This window comes from Saccoglossus kowalevskii, chromosome 7 (genome assembly GCF_978046115.1).
Source record: "Saccoglossus kowalevskii chromosome 7, keSacKowa6.1, whole genome shotgun sequence".
Classification (NCBI taxonomy): Eukaryota; Metazoa; Hemichordata; class Enteropneusta; family Harrimaniidae; genus Saccoglossus; species Saccoglossus kowalevskii.
Window position 1 is genome coordinate 34,045,049 of NC_140647.1, and position 17,184 is coordinate 34,062,232.

Sequence of the window (17,184 nt, forward strand, 5' to 3'; positions counted from 1 at the left end):
AACCATTCGTTAAACATAAGGTCTATGGTTAAAACCAAGTTCACGCCGTGACGAGGTAGTGGCAACATCGTCACCGCCGAGAGGAACAAAGGCAGCAACCGGGCAGCTATGCACTTGCATGATCGATAAACGACCAGCGCAGCCGACGTACCATCACAGACATTGCTGATCACCAAGAAGTCCACACGAATGCTTGCTTGAACATGTAAATGTTTATATTTAAATGTCACTATTTAAAGTTGAATTTTCTTTAAATCACGATTTAAAAACCCCAGTAAAATAGCCATGCTTTCAACTCACATCATAAGTGGAGGAAATAAATTTACTTGTGTTCTTTTGGAACAAATATTCTGATTGGTTGTTTTTCCCGTCAATGCGTGGCTTTGGCCAATCAAAAGCATCGTTACATAGTATCAGGGTGCACACAGTAAAATGAACTGTTTCCGGGTCATAGCTGTTTTCAACGAAGCAGACATCAACAAACTTTCGATTCAAATGAAAATTATTCTTTTAAGTATGTATTTTGTTTTTTTATACCTAATTCTATTATTTTTGATAGTAACTGTTAACTGCAGATCGAAAATCTTCTATTGTGTACATTTTATTTCATTTGATCACCTTGGTTTTTGATGGCATTCATGCAAGTTTTTTAATGAACCAATTACGAACGTTTGTGTGACATCATACATTTTATTTTGCTTCGTCCAAATAAATATATCTCACAAATATAAATTTTTGCTAAAAATTAAATAAAGCATGTATGTATCTATTTGGGAAAATAAATTAACAAACTTGTTACGTCTTTTTCTGGACGCGATCATTACTTGTAAACAACTGATGTCGCCGCTTGAGGAATCGTGCAGCTAAAATCAGCTGATTGTACGTGCTGACGTTTACTTAATAATAGCTCTTCAAAATTCCTATTCATTTTGTAATAATAAATATAAATTATGCATATGTAATAAAATGTAGATTAATAGATTTTTTGGTTTCCATTTTTCAACATCCTTGCCAATGATGCACGTTACAAATGTGCCACGCCCACTTCACATTGGCTGTTTAATTTTCAAACCGTGGAGAACCCAGTATGACCTCCACTGTATACATCACAGCTATGACTTGATACATACCTATGGATTATACTATGGTTGTGTAGATATTTCAGGGCCAGTATGACCTCGTCTGTATACATCACAGCTATGACTTGATACATACCTATGGATTATACTATGGTTGTGTAGATATTTCAGGGCCAGTATGACCTCTGCTGTATACATCACAGCTATGACTTGATACATACCTATGGATTATACTATGGTTGTGTAGATATTTCAGGGCCAGTATGACCTCCGCTGAATACATCACAGCTATGACTTGATACATACCTATGAATTATACTATGGTTGTGTAGATATTTCAGGGCCAGTATGACCTTCGCTATATACATCACAGCTATGACTTGATACATACCTATGGATTATACTATGGTTGTGTAGATATTTCCGGGCCTGTATGACTTTCGCTGTATACATCACAGCTATGACTTAATACATACCTATGAATTATACTATGGTTGTGTAGATATTTCAGGGCCAGTGTGACCTCGTCTGTATACATCACAGCTATGACTTGATACATACCTATGGATTATACTATGGTTGTGTAGATATTTCAGGGCCAGTATGACCTCTGCTATATACATCACAGCTATGACTTGATACATACCAATGAATTATACTATGGTTGTGTAGATATTTCAGGGCCAGTATGACCTCCGCTATATACATCACAGCTATGACTTGATACAAACCTATGGATTATACTATGGTTGTGTAGATATTTCAGGGCCAGTATGACCTCCGCTATATACATCACAGCTATGACTTGATACAAACCTATGGATTATACTATGGTTGTGTAGATATTTCAGGGCCAGTATGACCTCTGCTGTATACATCACAGCTATGACTTGATACATACCAATGAATTATACTATGGTTGTGTAGATATTTCAGGGCCAGTACCTCCGCTATATACATTACAGCAATGACTTGATACATACCTATGAATTATACTATGGTTGTGTAGATATTTCAGGGCCAGTATGACCTCCACTGTATACATCACAGCTATGACTTGATACATACCTATGGATTATACTATGGTTGTGTAGATATTTCAGGGCCAGTATGACCTCTGCTGTATACATCACAGCTATGACTTGATACATACCTATGGATTATACTATGATTGTGTAGATATTTCAGGGCCAGTATGACCTCTGCTGTATACATCACAGCTATGACTTGATACATACCTATGGATTATACTATGGTTGTGTAGATATTTCAGGGCCAGTATGACCTCCGCTGAATACATCACAGCTATGACTTGATACATACCTATGGATTATACTATGGTTGTTGTAGATATTTCAGGGCCAGTATGACCTCTGCTGTATACATCACAGCTATGACTTGATACATACCTATGAATTATACTATGGTTGTGTAGATATTTCAGGGCCAGTATGACCTCTGCTGTATACATCACAGCCATGTCTTCATCAAAATAGCCATACATATGCAATAATGACTTTACATCTCCGCCTATTAGATACTCCATAACCTGACATCAAGTACAAAATTGAATACATTAGAATACCCATTACCATAATCATAACATTTTTTCACTGAATTAATGTTGCTAGTCTGATAATGCATACTTTTGTTTAAATTCTGTTTAAATTTTTGATTTGGTAAACAATGTGAAAAGACACTCAACTTTAACAAACCAAAGGTCACCTCAAGGTCAGAGGTCAGTGTCAACACTTACCAGATATACATTCTGAGTTGTTTGAAATGAATAGAAAAGACGAACTACAAATGGACTCTTCGATACGGCCATGGCATCACGTTCTGCAATAACTGATGTGAAAAAAATATATGATGTTTAAAATACATGATTCTAACTTTGTATGATTTAAAGAGAATCTCATACTAACTCCTGTAATCACCTTAAGAACTATGAATTTTGTACATACCGTAAAAAATCATAATCAACAGAATCCTAAAATTTATTTTAAAATAAAGCAAAGTGGCTTTGCATGATTATAACAATGAAAAGTAAGTATAACCTTTTCATCACCAGTTTCCTCTTTTAATCACAAAATAGTTTCATTTATAGACTGCATTTTTCTTTAGAAGATTGGGACAAAAATAGCCAAATTTTTTGAGTAAAAACTGAAAGTTTACTCAAATTTTGTCTGTTGGTTCCAAAATTAGGATTTATTTCCAGAAATATTGAAGAATATAAGAAAAAAAGCGCAGTTTCATTCTGCTGGTGAAAAGGTTAAACATTTTCAATGCTTCAGTCAAACTAACTGATTTTATCATTTTTCATGGCGTTCACCAACAGTGGGTGGTGTTCTGCAAATAATGAATGCTAATTTCACCATAATGGAATTATACATGTATATATAAAAATGCACTGTCACATTTTGACCTGATTTTCACTGTTTGATGTTTATTTACTGCTGTGATGTTTATAATTGTTGGCAAGTATTATTTACTAACCATATTTATCTTTTTCAAACATATTTATCAAAACTATGATAAACCATGATTTTGTAGTGTTGCAGTATGATTTTTTGGCATTACATGTAATTTTAGTAATTTTTTTTTTTCATAAACCATCAGAAAATTAAAATTTACAGGCTAAACTGATTATTGGAACTTTTCACGATAACAGCCTACTGTCACAATAGTCACTATCTTACATCATATTTTGAATAGACATCAGTGACTACGAAAAAACATTAATTGTGATCAAAAGAAAGAAAAAATTAGAATACTTGCGACACATTGATCTACACTAGACTCATTAAATTGACAGCAGCTTTTGCAACCAGAAGATCACCTGCCTAAACATCACCCATGGGCCAGGCTTTGGATGGACAGGGTATCGAACAAATAAGATACGAGTCAACGTTCTAGTTTTTACGCATTGAGTTGCACATGTCTTAATTTGCTCATGTTTTATGCAAAAGACAATTTGTTAAAATGTTAATTCAAATAAGCACCATACAGAAATAGTGAAAAGAGCGTGATCCTCCTTACCTTGTTGAACCATATTTTTGATCACCAGGTCAGCTTTCTTCATTACTTTTATAGCAAACAATTGGTTTTTGGCTTTATGTCGACCCAGAAATACTTTCCTGTAGAGATACAATAATGAAATTGAAAGAGTGATTTGATCAAAATCATTTTATAAGGAATATTTGTAGATCTACTGAGCTTGGTTTTGATTACAGTGAGGTTTTTATCATCAAACTCACTCCACTGAATAACCATTACTAAAACAACATTAGATAGAAGCCACTCAATGGCTTCTAGGGAGAATTGTACCTGTTAAGCCATTCAATTTGGAAAGGCCCAAATTGTATTTTGCTCTATAAAAATGCCTGTGCTTATATAAAATGACAGAGGTGAGTTTTTGGTAAAAATAAGACATTTACATGATCAACATACAACAAAAGCAATTAATTGTTTATGTGTTCTTCTATTTGCAATGCACTTCTATTACGATAGAACAAACACTGATGATAGTTTTTGCTATAGCCAGGATAGCTATCTTCCTACAGATGCACATCCAATGAATCACAATGTAAAAGTAAACATATAATATTACCTACCCAAAAGCACCTCTGCTTATCGGTTTGATAATGTCAAAATCTTGAATTGATGGACCCTGAAAACAATTGATAAACAATTTGTTAATTGTATGCACTATGCTTGGTATTATTAAAGGGGAACTAAATAGAGCCTATTTTGGTGTTTGTATTTATCAAGTTATGTATATTGATTATAAATTTGAAAAAAAAAATGAAAAAAAATGATTATCTTCAGAGTTATGATGATTTAAATATGAGAAACCATAAACCTGCGAAGGACTTCCGTTTGCGCCATCTTGCCATAAAAAACGCCCTCATGAGGTATAAACAGGTAAGGTAACAAAGCATGATGACGAAATAGTATCTGATTAAATATAAGCAACTTAGGGAGCCATAGCTGGCTGGACTGAATTGACTTCTAGTCTAGGTTGTTTCGACTTTTACGTTAATATTATTTACAAGCATATCAACATACAAACATTATGGATGTGCGATTGATCTAGACAGGCATTTTGTTTTGTTTTTTGTCTAACTGTCTAATAAATGCTGTTTCCAGTACTGCACTGTGTGGCGTGCAAATTATTCAAAGTATGGATGCTGGAGTATGCAATCTTGAGTTCGTAGGGTGGTGGTAGAAACATTTTCGTCCATGTATTCACAGGGCTGCACTGGCAAATCATGGGACAAGTGTCACAGGAACACCAAGCAAATTGTTCACAGATTTCCGTGTGATTTGAAATAAAACTTTCATCCGAACAAGGGGCATCGTCGACGATATACTCTCATCACTCACACTGGACTGATCTGAATCGTCACTGTATACCGTACTTCCCTGATCATAAGCCCGGAGGCATGAACACGTAAAGGAAAAGTAAGGGATGAGCTTGTACTCGAGGACCAACTCAGAAAAAATGATTTTGTTTTGGGGTTAAACACTGTAACCATCTTGCAAACAACAAAAAATTATCCAAAAAAAATATTCGTTCACCACGTCGGGCTCGGGAAAATAATACTTATTTTTGAAAAAAAATGCGTCATTGATTTGAACGATACTTACAATGAAGAAACAAACATGTTCATAAAAAACGCACACATTTTATTACAATACGATTTACATACCGTCTGAATTTACGGTGAAATAATGGGTAGGGTCTGTGAGGAAACAGTGGACGAAGGCATTTATCATTATCTTCGTTTTGGTATGTTTTCGATCGTACGCAAACTCTCGACGCAAAACAATTTTCCACCATGAGGTTTTTCAGCACGATTTGACCTGGAACAACTTCCTTTGACATAACAGGTCATGTCTTTCATTAACCAATCAAAATGATGTGTCGTAATGATGAAATTTTCCGATTATTGACGATGATTTGTTAACGCAATGCGGAAGTGAATTACCGCAATGTTAAAATGCGATCTGTAGCACTGATTGCAATGAAAAAACGATGATTTTTTTCCCTAAAAACTGGCGATTCGCAATTTCCAAAATATAAACGACGGTTAATAGTAACCGTGGGTAAACTGAGTGTGGAGGAAGAATTTAAACACCTTTCTCGTTCGCCAACATGTCTCATCGTTCAAACCCTAGGCCTTTCATGATAGTCTCAAAGTAAACCATGCCCAATAACCAGGTACACGCCTTGACGATCACATTTTTGGCTTTTCGAAGGCTACTACTCAAAGAAATATGGATTACTCCAGAATTGCAACATCGATGTTCATGCTGAGTAAATGACAGAATAGAAACGATGCGAATCACGTTGTATACGTTCGCCATGCACTCTGAACTTGAAATTAATGCGAGTTTTCTCATAAAACTAAAAGCATGAACCAAACTAACATGCCAATCACGATTATTATGAAATGAAACACGCATATTTTAAAGAATATCGTCGACGCCCAGTAAAAACACTCTGGGCTTATAATCGTGAATGCTCTCAACTCGATAAATACCAAGTAAAAACATAGGGATGGGCTTCATACTCGGGAGGAGCTTACGATCGGGGAAGTACGGTACTTTAACGCAATTGGGCTTTCACTCTCAGAATACTGTGGTTCAAACGCATAAGGCTCTAACCCAAGTTTTAAAAAGCACATTGTGCATATAAAAGTTGAGTTTATACTAATAGTACACAATGCTTGGCAGCATGAACGGCTATGTACAATGGCGTATACGAATGCGATCAGATACTAAAACGTCATAGCTATGAAAAGTACCCGGATGTTAAATATGTTCGTTCGTTAATTATTCCCCTCCATGAATGGCCTCCATGGCAAGCACTTCAAATGCCTATCCAAGCTACAGTTATAATTAAAACAAAATTAAACCACTGCAATATTATTTCGAATACAGTTTAGAATATACACAACTATAAATTAAGGCCGCATTTAGGTTCGCTTTAATGTAACAGCTCAAACTAAAAGTCGTTTTCCTAATTAAACAGATATCATCAGATTGAACGTAGCAAGGATTTTTTCACAGCAGACTACATGAATCAAACACCTGCAATCCAGGCAAATGCTAATTAAACAATGGCTACTATATATTTGTGACAAGGAACGTCAGCCTATCATACTGGCATAATGATATGTGCTGTCTCCAGTGTCAATGTATAATTCTGCAATGTTGTGTTCAGGCAACAATTGTGTGATATAGTATCCGGTAAGTTATCAAACTGTAAATGTTCTTACCTGAACTTTTAGTATCATGAATGAGCTAAAGTCATTCCGTTTGTCTTGGCTGAAATTTTGAATATTTTCCTTTTCAGACTCCATCATCAAAAGGTAAGATGGCACAACAATATTTTAAATTTAAACGATTTAAATTCAAAAACTGCAAATAAAAAAAATATGCATAAAAATATCAATCATTTATTATACATCTGTCAACGTAACGCCATAAGTTACAGCGTGCCGTAATTTTGCGGTATTTTAAGGGTTATTTTCATCCTACCATATTAGGAAATGCGAATTCCAAACATGGAATGATTACGCGCGTAAGCGTCCTCTAATAATAAAAACAAACATGGCTGCCACCAGGGTTTGACTGGACTTCACACAAAGAAGTTTGCTGATTCTGTTCTAATTTTTTTGGATTTCGGCATTCCCATGATGTATCCTTAGTAGGAAAAGATGTATAATAATATTTTGTTGTAACATGTTCCAATTAAATTAAATTAAAAAGAGAATAGTAAATAACTTAGTGTGTATTGCAGTTCATGTCATAAATGCAGGAATTCTGTATGTAAATGATATGCAAATTGATATGCAAATTTATGCTAATTAGGCCGCCCACCAGCTAATTTGGATTGTGGAGAACACTGTCAGTGTTCTCCACAAGGGGTTTTAGGCGGGCGGCCCGCCCATCAAGTTTTACGGCCGCCCAGTAACTCTCAACACCCGCCCACCAACGTACATCCAGCTGAAATTATTCGTAAAAAGCTTGCATTGTTCTTCCCAAGCCTAAACAAAAGAGTAGTTGCCCAACCCTTTATTTTTCTATTGTTTCAAGAGTCCAAACATAAACAATGTCCATTGGAAGTCTGCAAGCAGTTATCAAGTGTATTCATGGCAATTTGTCAATCGCTTGAATTCATTGTCGCCCGACATTGTTGCCACTTAATGCCCCCGACACGCAACTACAGTGGTTTCAATTTACAGCTGTATTTTTAATAATCGTCACGAAAGAAAGAAGTAAATACGAACGAAATGTATATGCACAGAAAATAAACAAATATATTAGCAGATTGCATGTAAACTCGAACAAAAATTAGGTTATTACGAAGATACCTCAAAGTATGCACTCAGACAGTATGCTGTCGTATCGAACTCCGCTGCGCGTTGGGCGATACTGCCGCTGTACTCTCTTCGTGCATACTTTGAGGTATCTTCGTAATAACCTTATATTATTCATATAATTTGAAGAAATTAAAAAAAAAAATACTGTACTTACAAGTATTAATGTTATTTTTTGAATAACGAAAATGAAAAATGTTTTTTTTTTGCGGTAGTATTTTTTGTAAATAAACAACACATTTAACCTCTGACCCAAAAATGTATTTGTTCCATTAGAAGTACATGTTCAAGCACATATAAACTACAGTACCATTTCTTAGATACCACTAGTAATGGATCATATATGGTACATTTCTACACACAGTATACAAACCACATTAGAGACTTTGTTAAACACGTAAACAAATCTTTGAATTTTAAACACTGAACAAACTGGACGTACATGTATCATGAAATATCAAACAGCCAAATTAAATCCCAGTGAAAATAAACGGTTTTAAAATATCGTGCTGGTTACTAATAACACTGTTAATACTGTTGACATGATTTACATGACAATAGACTGAAAACAACGAATCCTGAAAGAAAGCAAAAACCAGCAAACATATTTCAGCACTATGACGAATGTTACATTGTTACTGTATGTTCATGTACAGACTTTCATAAGTCATTCATTTGTAGTCGGTGTTTTCCAAAATGTAATTGTAATTTATTTCTGTCCAAAAATGGAAGTTACAGTAACTTGAGTAAGTAATACGAAAACGCAAATCCAACAAATTTATTTTAAAAGTACCACAGCCTAGATATACTACTGTGGTTTTAACAATTTCAAAGAAGTAGTTGGGGCATCATAAATAATTCTATATGAAAGTGTATGCATTGAAAGTTAGGCAGAGTGGGTAGGGGTTATTCAAGCACTGGACAATGAAGGTCAGTATCAAAATGCAAACACTGGCAGAAAACAATATGGAGCCGTGATATTCGGACAGCCTGCACGATACAAAAACATGATTGTACGTTTACTTACCAATGTAGTTTTAAGCTCTGGAGTAGAAAACTAACACTTATGTGACAGTACGGCATTCCACATTCATTTATAATATGATCGAGACCCTATCTCTATAAACGCGTTTAGATCAGAAGAAAACAGTGGATCTTTCTGTTTTCGAATCAACCGCCATGTTTGCAAATGCTAACATACGGGTATTCTGGCTAATTTACATGATACGTGAACCCGGAAGTACGGAGTTCATACACCCCAGGAACCATTGACGCTGCATGCAGTTCGGCGTCTTCTACACCGATTTGTGCTGGGACAGCGCTTCCGGTGACGACACAACGCCCCAGGAACAATATACTTTGTAAAACAAATATCACCAATGAGGGCGTTAATTTGTTTTATTTACGTTTTTACAAATTCATTTATATTATGCAGTCATCAGGTAAATTATTTATTTTTGTTCTCTGTTTTCATTGAATTACGTTCACGCAAGGTGTGAACGACAGGAGTGTGCATCAAATGATGTGAATGGGCATGCACACGTAAACACTGAACAGTCTCCATGCCACCGGCCGGCTAGCTTATTTTTGAAAATTTACTAGTATGCAAAGTGGCTAATTATTAAAAGGAGGATGGTAAGAGAGAACAGCTGGTAAGAGTTACAGTCAACAAAATAAAAGCATTTTACGTTTTTACAGGAATTTATATGAAAGTTTCATTTACAGTCAAACATTTTACAATTTATGAATTATGACATTGGATGTGAAAATTGCTCTCTACGCTGACAAAAACAAGATCTCACAGAATAATAAAATAGCTGATTACATTTTACACCTTGCCCATGTCTATGAAATTACGTTTTTTTATTTATTTAAATTACATTATTACGAAAATAAAAACAATTGATTGTAGTTCGCGAAAATATTTCTTTGTTTACCTCCATGCTCGAAATTAGCTGGCAACGTTGCTGAAATCAGTCGAGGTTTGGAGAATGTATCCGTGTGTGACTCTTCCATACATCGCCGCATTAAATTCATTAATAAAATAAAGACAACAACTCTGCATAAATGTATTTGTAGTTTATTTAGTCTCTGTGCAAGAAAACTTGAACTTACAGTAGTTTCTAATATAGAAATGTATGTCAAGGCAAAACATGCATTAAACATGTTATCCTCGGGGGCGGACATCCGGGCAATTTCACCGCCTGGCAACCCGCGGCGGTGAAAACAAAGGCCCAAAACTCGCAGAAAACAGTACTTTGGGATGATTGTTGAGACTCCCCTGAACAGTGTAGCAAGATTAGCCCTACGTGTGTAACATATATAAATTTGGCTGTTCGGGATTACTTCAAAGTTGAATTTGTGTTGTTTTCTCGAATTTTCACCGGCTCGACCGGTGTTCCACAGCAGCGCGCTCAGAGCCCTTAGAAATGCATGTACAGTGCAGTGGTGCGCGTCTTAGCAACGTGGAACGTCTGTGACGTAGCTCCGCCCCCGAGGATACAACGTGAGTGATTTGCAAAGTTACCAATGATTGGCTACTCAAACGCAACAACTCGGCAGTCAGCCAATAAGCAACTGCCAATTGTGTAATTGTTGACAAGGTGTCAAATCAAGTGTGTGGGAAACTACGGCACGAAAACTACGGACCAAAACATACAGTGCACCTTGTACACCACTGAGTATGAACGCGTCTGGATATCTTGTGAAGCAACTTAAAACGGGGGAGTCGTCACTTGCGCATGCGTCAGATGGCCGTAGCGTGTCATTGTTTACAAATAAGCGTTCACCCATGAACCTTTGCGTTTTTAGTGTGTGTTGTTATTGTCGCTTGGGACTCACCTCCCGCGCGTGTCGTGCGCAGGTGACGACCCTCCCGCTTTAACACTTTAGGGTCACGAGACAAATACGATATGATATATTGATATTCCGTTCACTGACAAGCTACGTGGGAATTACTTCGAAGGAATTAGTAGAACAACAATTCACAATTTGTATGAGGTCACAAGAAATAAAATTACATTACTTTTTGATCAGAAAAAAAAAATGACAAGTTAAAAATAACACCCCGGAAGATAATAATAGGGTTGTATAACAAAGTTCCACAACATAGATTTTAAAATGTGATTGTTATACACTTTTCAATGGGTATCCATATTTCTGTGTCTATTATTGGGGAAATATTATCGAATATATAATGAAAACATACTGAACCTAGTTTACATAGTCTCTCAATAGAGATACGATATTAAAATATAAGAGTACACGTGACTAGCACGTGATTATCTACAAACACACAGTGATACACTTGTGTATATTATGTCCCTTGTGACATCGAAGGGGGTCAGTTGAAGTGTCACTTTCCGAAAAAAATGTATATGTGTTCAGCCTAATGCTCATCTACTGTGAGATCGGTCGGCAACAATGAATTGACCTCCTTCGATGTCCAACAATGAATTTAAATAGACGTTTACAAAACGTACGGTTTTGATTTCGATTCCTCGCTAAACGGAGAAAGTTCAACTTTTCGACAATATGCCGATTTAGACAAAAAAGTATCATAGTATAATGTCAATACATTATATAAATATAAATATAAACAAAAAAATGCTAAGCAACGATAAAATCACGGTGAAGTGTTCTTTTCATGGAATGAACAGCGCCCTTAGTTGTCGAACCATTCGGTTATCTTGTTTTTCTTGGTGACGATTTCAAGTTATTTCCTCTTCGTGCACACAGACACAATACATTGTATGTACATATCTACGCAAACGTCATTTTAAAGCTCAAACGCTCGAGACTCCATGTAAAGCAATCCATTGTGACGTATTACTTTATAGTCGACCACATTATTCGTGCCATGGCGACGCCATGACACATCCGCTAAGAATAGATTCTGGGATTACCCGGAACCTTGTACGAGGAGTCGATTTTGTCTCAGAAAAGCAGACTTTGAACCAACAGTTTACGAATACAAGTAACGATGAAACAGGAAATAGTAACAAAATCACGGTGATCAGAGTCTCCATCATCCTGTACACGTGGCACACGTGCATGTAGAACTTGTAATATCCGGTTCACCCGATGACGTAGTCTTGAATTCGGGCTATACGTAATGACCGGTCGACCGCCATTTCAAAACGTTCCACGTTTTGAGGTATACTTCGCGATATGCGTTTGTGCTTGTTGAGTTTCACATTCAAATAATTACGAGGAAGTGGGTCAAGATGAACTTGAACCATCGTCTGCTAGTTTTGTAAAATGGGTATTTGGTGCGTTGCTGTTTATTTACAGTAATAATTATGAAGTTACACTCAATTTATTGCATCGGCGACGGATACCTGAATACTTTCGGCCTAACACACACGCAAGCAACAGGAACATGTTCCCAGGCGAATTTGTACCTGCAAAATATAAGGAAACGTATATTAGTATGCATTTCCTTGTCGTTACCCCCTTTGAAGTTTGCATGCCGGGTGACAAAGGCAAAGGTCGGCAGTACGATCAATTGTCCTTAATTGTATTACTAGTGCATGTACAATTGCCACACCCTTCCGCTGACTACCCCCCACCAGTCCTGTGAAATGGCTCCGTATACCGTGTTACAGCGATACAAGACAACAGTTAGGGCATATTCTTAATGCGAAGATAAGATAAGATAAAATACTGACGGTTGTTTCATTTAGTTTGTTTGTGAAAAAATGACAAGCTTACTGGTAAAATCCGTCCCGGCATCCCGTTCGTTTGAGAACTCTAACAAGATATGTCACCGTCTCACAAGTATTTACTACTGATAACCCTCCACGGACCGAAGCATCAATGCAATCCTTGCAACGACACGATGCGACTGCCATCACCTTCGGAAATCTATCTGGGTCGCTGTCAATAGTATATGTCCAGGGGCAGAGCGATCTAGCGGCGATGTCAGCAGACAACGAGACATTGAGATGAAGCGGGCATGTGAAATTTGGTGTTGGGTAAGTGTGACGTTGCCCGTGTACGCTATTAATGGAATTCCTGCTAGTCGAGTCGCTCCCCGCAAAAAGCGTAAACGCTGGCGAATGCGGGTAGGATTTTTCTTTTCTCATCATTCGCCGATGAAGTTCTTGCTCCGATGGCTCCAAACACGACTCGATGTCGTTCACGTGTCCCGTGCCTTCCCTCTCATTTTCGTGCGTGCCTCCATTCTCTTCTCCGCCTATCGGAATTACACCTGTGTTGTCATCGTCGCTATTATTCTTTTGTATTATTTTTACAATTCTACTCTCGCCGACCCGGAGCAGATATACGGCCATCAGACAGAGAATGAAAAATGAGATCTGAAAACAACAATGATAAACTTTAGAATCACTCCAACACTCCAACGTAACGCTGACTTATGCACCGACATGGCAACACAATCCATATATCTACCAACATTTAAAACATTGGCCACTGCATCAAGTTTGAGTTACAATTGAAAAATCATTTCTTATATTTGCTTCATCGTGCCTTGCCCGTATCCGTTCCACAATTTAATGGGAGTGGGTTGCTTGCATCATGTGTAACCCTTCATAAAATTTAATGAGAATTCTTCAATAATCTTTTGAGTTATGAATGAAAAATCATTCCCGAAATTGTTGTTTCTATGGGAACCGTACCCCTATATCTGTAAAAACATTTAATGGGCTCGTATCTATCTATAACTTTTCGAGTTATGCTAACACTCACTTTGTTGGCCGGGGGGGGGGGTAAATACGTACATGTGCATGTAATAAAGATGTAATCACGTTTCAGTTACATCGATCGTTTACCACGATGAAGGACTAGACGATTGTTCAAGATCTAATCGTCCCGCCCACACATCTTTTTCGGCTTTGCTCGAATAAAGCATAGACCGTGACTGCACTAATATGACACTTAGTCAAACATAACAGCGAATCAAAATGCAATCGTGGTTGAAAAAATAGATTATCTTTAGATATAATAAATGCAACAAGTGGCTGGAACAAAAACAAACATTTGCCAGTGTGTACCCCGTTTCGAACGCCGATGTTCTTAAACTTGAGTTTTCTTTTCTCTATCGATTAAACATAGTGGAAAATAACTTTAATATAAGTGCCTAGAAGTTGTTAATGTTTACCAAACATCTGATTCTATGCCTCGATTTACAAAATAGAAGGAAGTGACAACCATTTATTAGTAAATCATTCATGAGTTGATGGTGGTCTGGTCTATGCAATATACCGAACAGTGTACTAATGTGGACAAAATAATATGCTGATTTAAAAACAAAACAAAAAAACACGCAACTGTAATTTTGTCACTCCTGCATGCTTCTCATTGAAATAGTTTATGAATAAGCAGAACTTCATTTGATTGGTTTGTGAATAAGCAGAACTTCATTTGATTGGTTTGTGAACAAATACTTAATTGTTCGTGATAATTAGCGCGTATTCGATTAGCTACTTTACAATAACTTTACAAGTGCGAGATTGTTACCTGCTTAAAGTCCATGTTTGTGCGTAGATCTTGTGGCGTATTTCGGCAATGAATGATATACCCTGTTGGTCGGAGTGCTTCAGTGCAAATGAATACTGTACCACGTGATGGTCCGGCCTTTATATGTACACACTGACAAGCCAGGCCGAGTCGCGGCCTTACGAGGGAACTTCCCGTTTCCTGTTAACCGTGCCCGAATCTCGTTACCGTATCTACTATTGGTCGATCATTACGTACACTGTTTACCAGTGCTTCGTGACCGCCATTGTGATTCCTTCCTGTCATTGTAAAGCTAAAACCTCGCTTGTTGTTATTTTTGGATTTTATGCAAACTCATAGTGCAACCTGTTGATCGACCGATTCGCGGCGTGCTTACGGAGTCTCACTCACTCCATGTTGCGAGTGAATATATGGAAGGGTACATTTATATTACTTCAAAATGAATTCGCCCCACACCAGCAACTGATTGACATTCAGGGTTGGGTGGGATGGGGGTTGCAAACATAGACCCTCCAAAGCAGAGATGCTTCGGGGTGTAATTTTATTTGTATATTTCTAATTTGCATAATAATAGTCTGAACAGTGACGTCGATCCACCAGAATATTGGGGGAGGAACGACAACTGACACAAATGCACTGCTTATTTGGTTCAGTAATATATTTTGGCGTGACGTGCAGCAACTACGATTGTATCCTTCTCCTATTTATAGCATCCTGGAATATACACATTGCATAAAACACTTGTTTTACATCAATTGTTTACTTTCTCTCGTTTTGCTGTCATCTCTGTTTTTAGCCGATTGGTCTCGTGGTTGTCAGGTGATGATATTCCTTAACAAAAACGTGAAATTTCCCTGTCGGATCACAGGACACAAACGGATTAGTTGCCCTTTCTATAGCTTATAATATATGCTATCGTATAATTAAACAAAAAAACAAACAAAAAAATCATTCATTCATCCACAATCCCTCTATCATAACATCCAGGACTGTTATTCATCAAGGGATAGATATAGCGATAAATTCTTTAATCTTCTAGATTTATTATGTTATACTAGCACGATATCACTCACTGACGTAAAACAGTGGTCGTGTTAATCATCTTCTTCGAATCAGTTGTTTAGTTTTGACAATTTTCAGTTTTCGCGGGCAGAATAGGGGAAAACTCATACCCAAACGTATATAGCACGTTCTGATCATCTATCTATATCAACGATTTTGTGATTTGGAAAGTACGCAACAACTCAAAGGCTTAAAATAGAAAACCAGGATATACACACGTGATCGTAGTTGGGCGAGTCTGGCATTCTGCCAACTTTTAACTGTTGAATACTAGTAGCTTGTGAACCGGCTTTATTGATGACGTCTTTTCGTTTTATGAACCCCAATCAAATCCACTGGAGTAATATTTTTTTTTTAAATTATATGAAAGAATAAGCTTTGAATAAATATTGTCCAATCTGGCTCTTTGAAAGCTTGATATAAAAATATGCTACTGCTTGCGTGTGTTGTTTGTTTGTGGACTAAAATAAGTCTGTTGCGGTCTGGATAATTATAGTATTATATTGATATACATGCTTCAATAAAGTCAGCACAATGTCGGCAATATGACAAAAGTTGCACGACATTTTGACAATCTACAACAACGCCGATTTCTATGCTCCACCCCCCACCCCCACAGCATACTGATGTACTGGAATTCGGAAATCTTCTGTGAAGGGTATTTAATAATATCAACTTCTCACTTGTTATGGTCTGTAAGTAACTCTGAGTTTCAACGATCTGCACTTTTAAAGTTTTTGAACTAGTATTCAGGTCAGCTGACCATGTCTTTACAATGCTGTTTGAACACATTTACAAATACTATTTCTGTAAACACCTCTAATGAACCATCGGATCCCATGAAGGCGTGATTTTGTTTTGAACATTTATAAATATTCATTTAAATCCAAAGAAGATGCTTTCATTGGCTGTTAACATCATTTGGTAACGCCCATAGCCCACGAGTATTTACGTACAATAAGTACACATATCTCAATGTGTACCATCCAGTACCCCTCGAATTGCCACGATGAACATTTTTCTACGCCACACGCTCCTTGGCGAAATGAAATCTTTAGGTTTCACTACTACAAAGTCAGATTGGTAATATTTTCGAAATGAATATTGTGAATAAAACACTAATTTAAATATGAAGGTACATACCATATAACGCGTTTGTTTGTACAATACGGCAA

At 36.9% G+C, this 17,184-nt stretch overlaps 2 protein-coding genes across 2 annotated transcripts in view; both read right to left on the reverse strand.

Moving 5' to 3' along the window:
- LOC100367172 (serine/threonine-protein kinase greatwall-like) overlaps positions 1 to 7,450 on the reverse strand; it is a 28,476-nt gene extending 21,026 nt beyond the window's left edge. The window contains exons 1-5 of the mRNA XM_085501502.1: positions 7,364 to 7,450; positions 4,694 to 4,749; positions 4,119 to 4,216; positions 2,836 to 2,927; positions 2,489 to 2,628 (exon numbers count right to left, since the gene is read on the reverse strand). Coding sequence (XP_085357628.1) covers positions 2,489 to 2,628; positions 2,836 to 2,927; positions 4,119 to 4,216; positions 4,694 to 4,749; positions 7,364 to 7,450 — 473 coding nt within the window. The remainder of the gene's footprint in view (positions 1 to 2,488; positions 2,629 to 2,835; positions 2,928 to 4,118; positions 4,217 to 4,693; positions 4,750 to 7,363) is intronic.
- A 5,335-nt stretch (positions 7,451 to 12,785) lies between these two features.
- LOC102809080 (uncharacterized) lies at positions 12,786 to 15,035 on the reverse strand. The gene is made up of 3 exons (XM_006824737.3): positions 14,948 to 15,035; positions 13,181 to 13,785; positions 12,786 to 12,870 (listed from the first exon to the last, which is right to left on the reverse strand). Exons 1-3 carry the CDS (start codon positions 14,960 to 14,962, stop codon positions 12,786 to 12,788), a joined length of 705 nt encoding a protein of 234 aa, XP_006824800.2. The 5' UTR covers positions 14,963 to 15,035.
- Between the last annotated feature and the right edge of the window lie 2,149 nt (positions 15,036 to 17,184).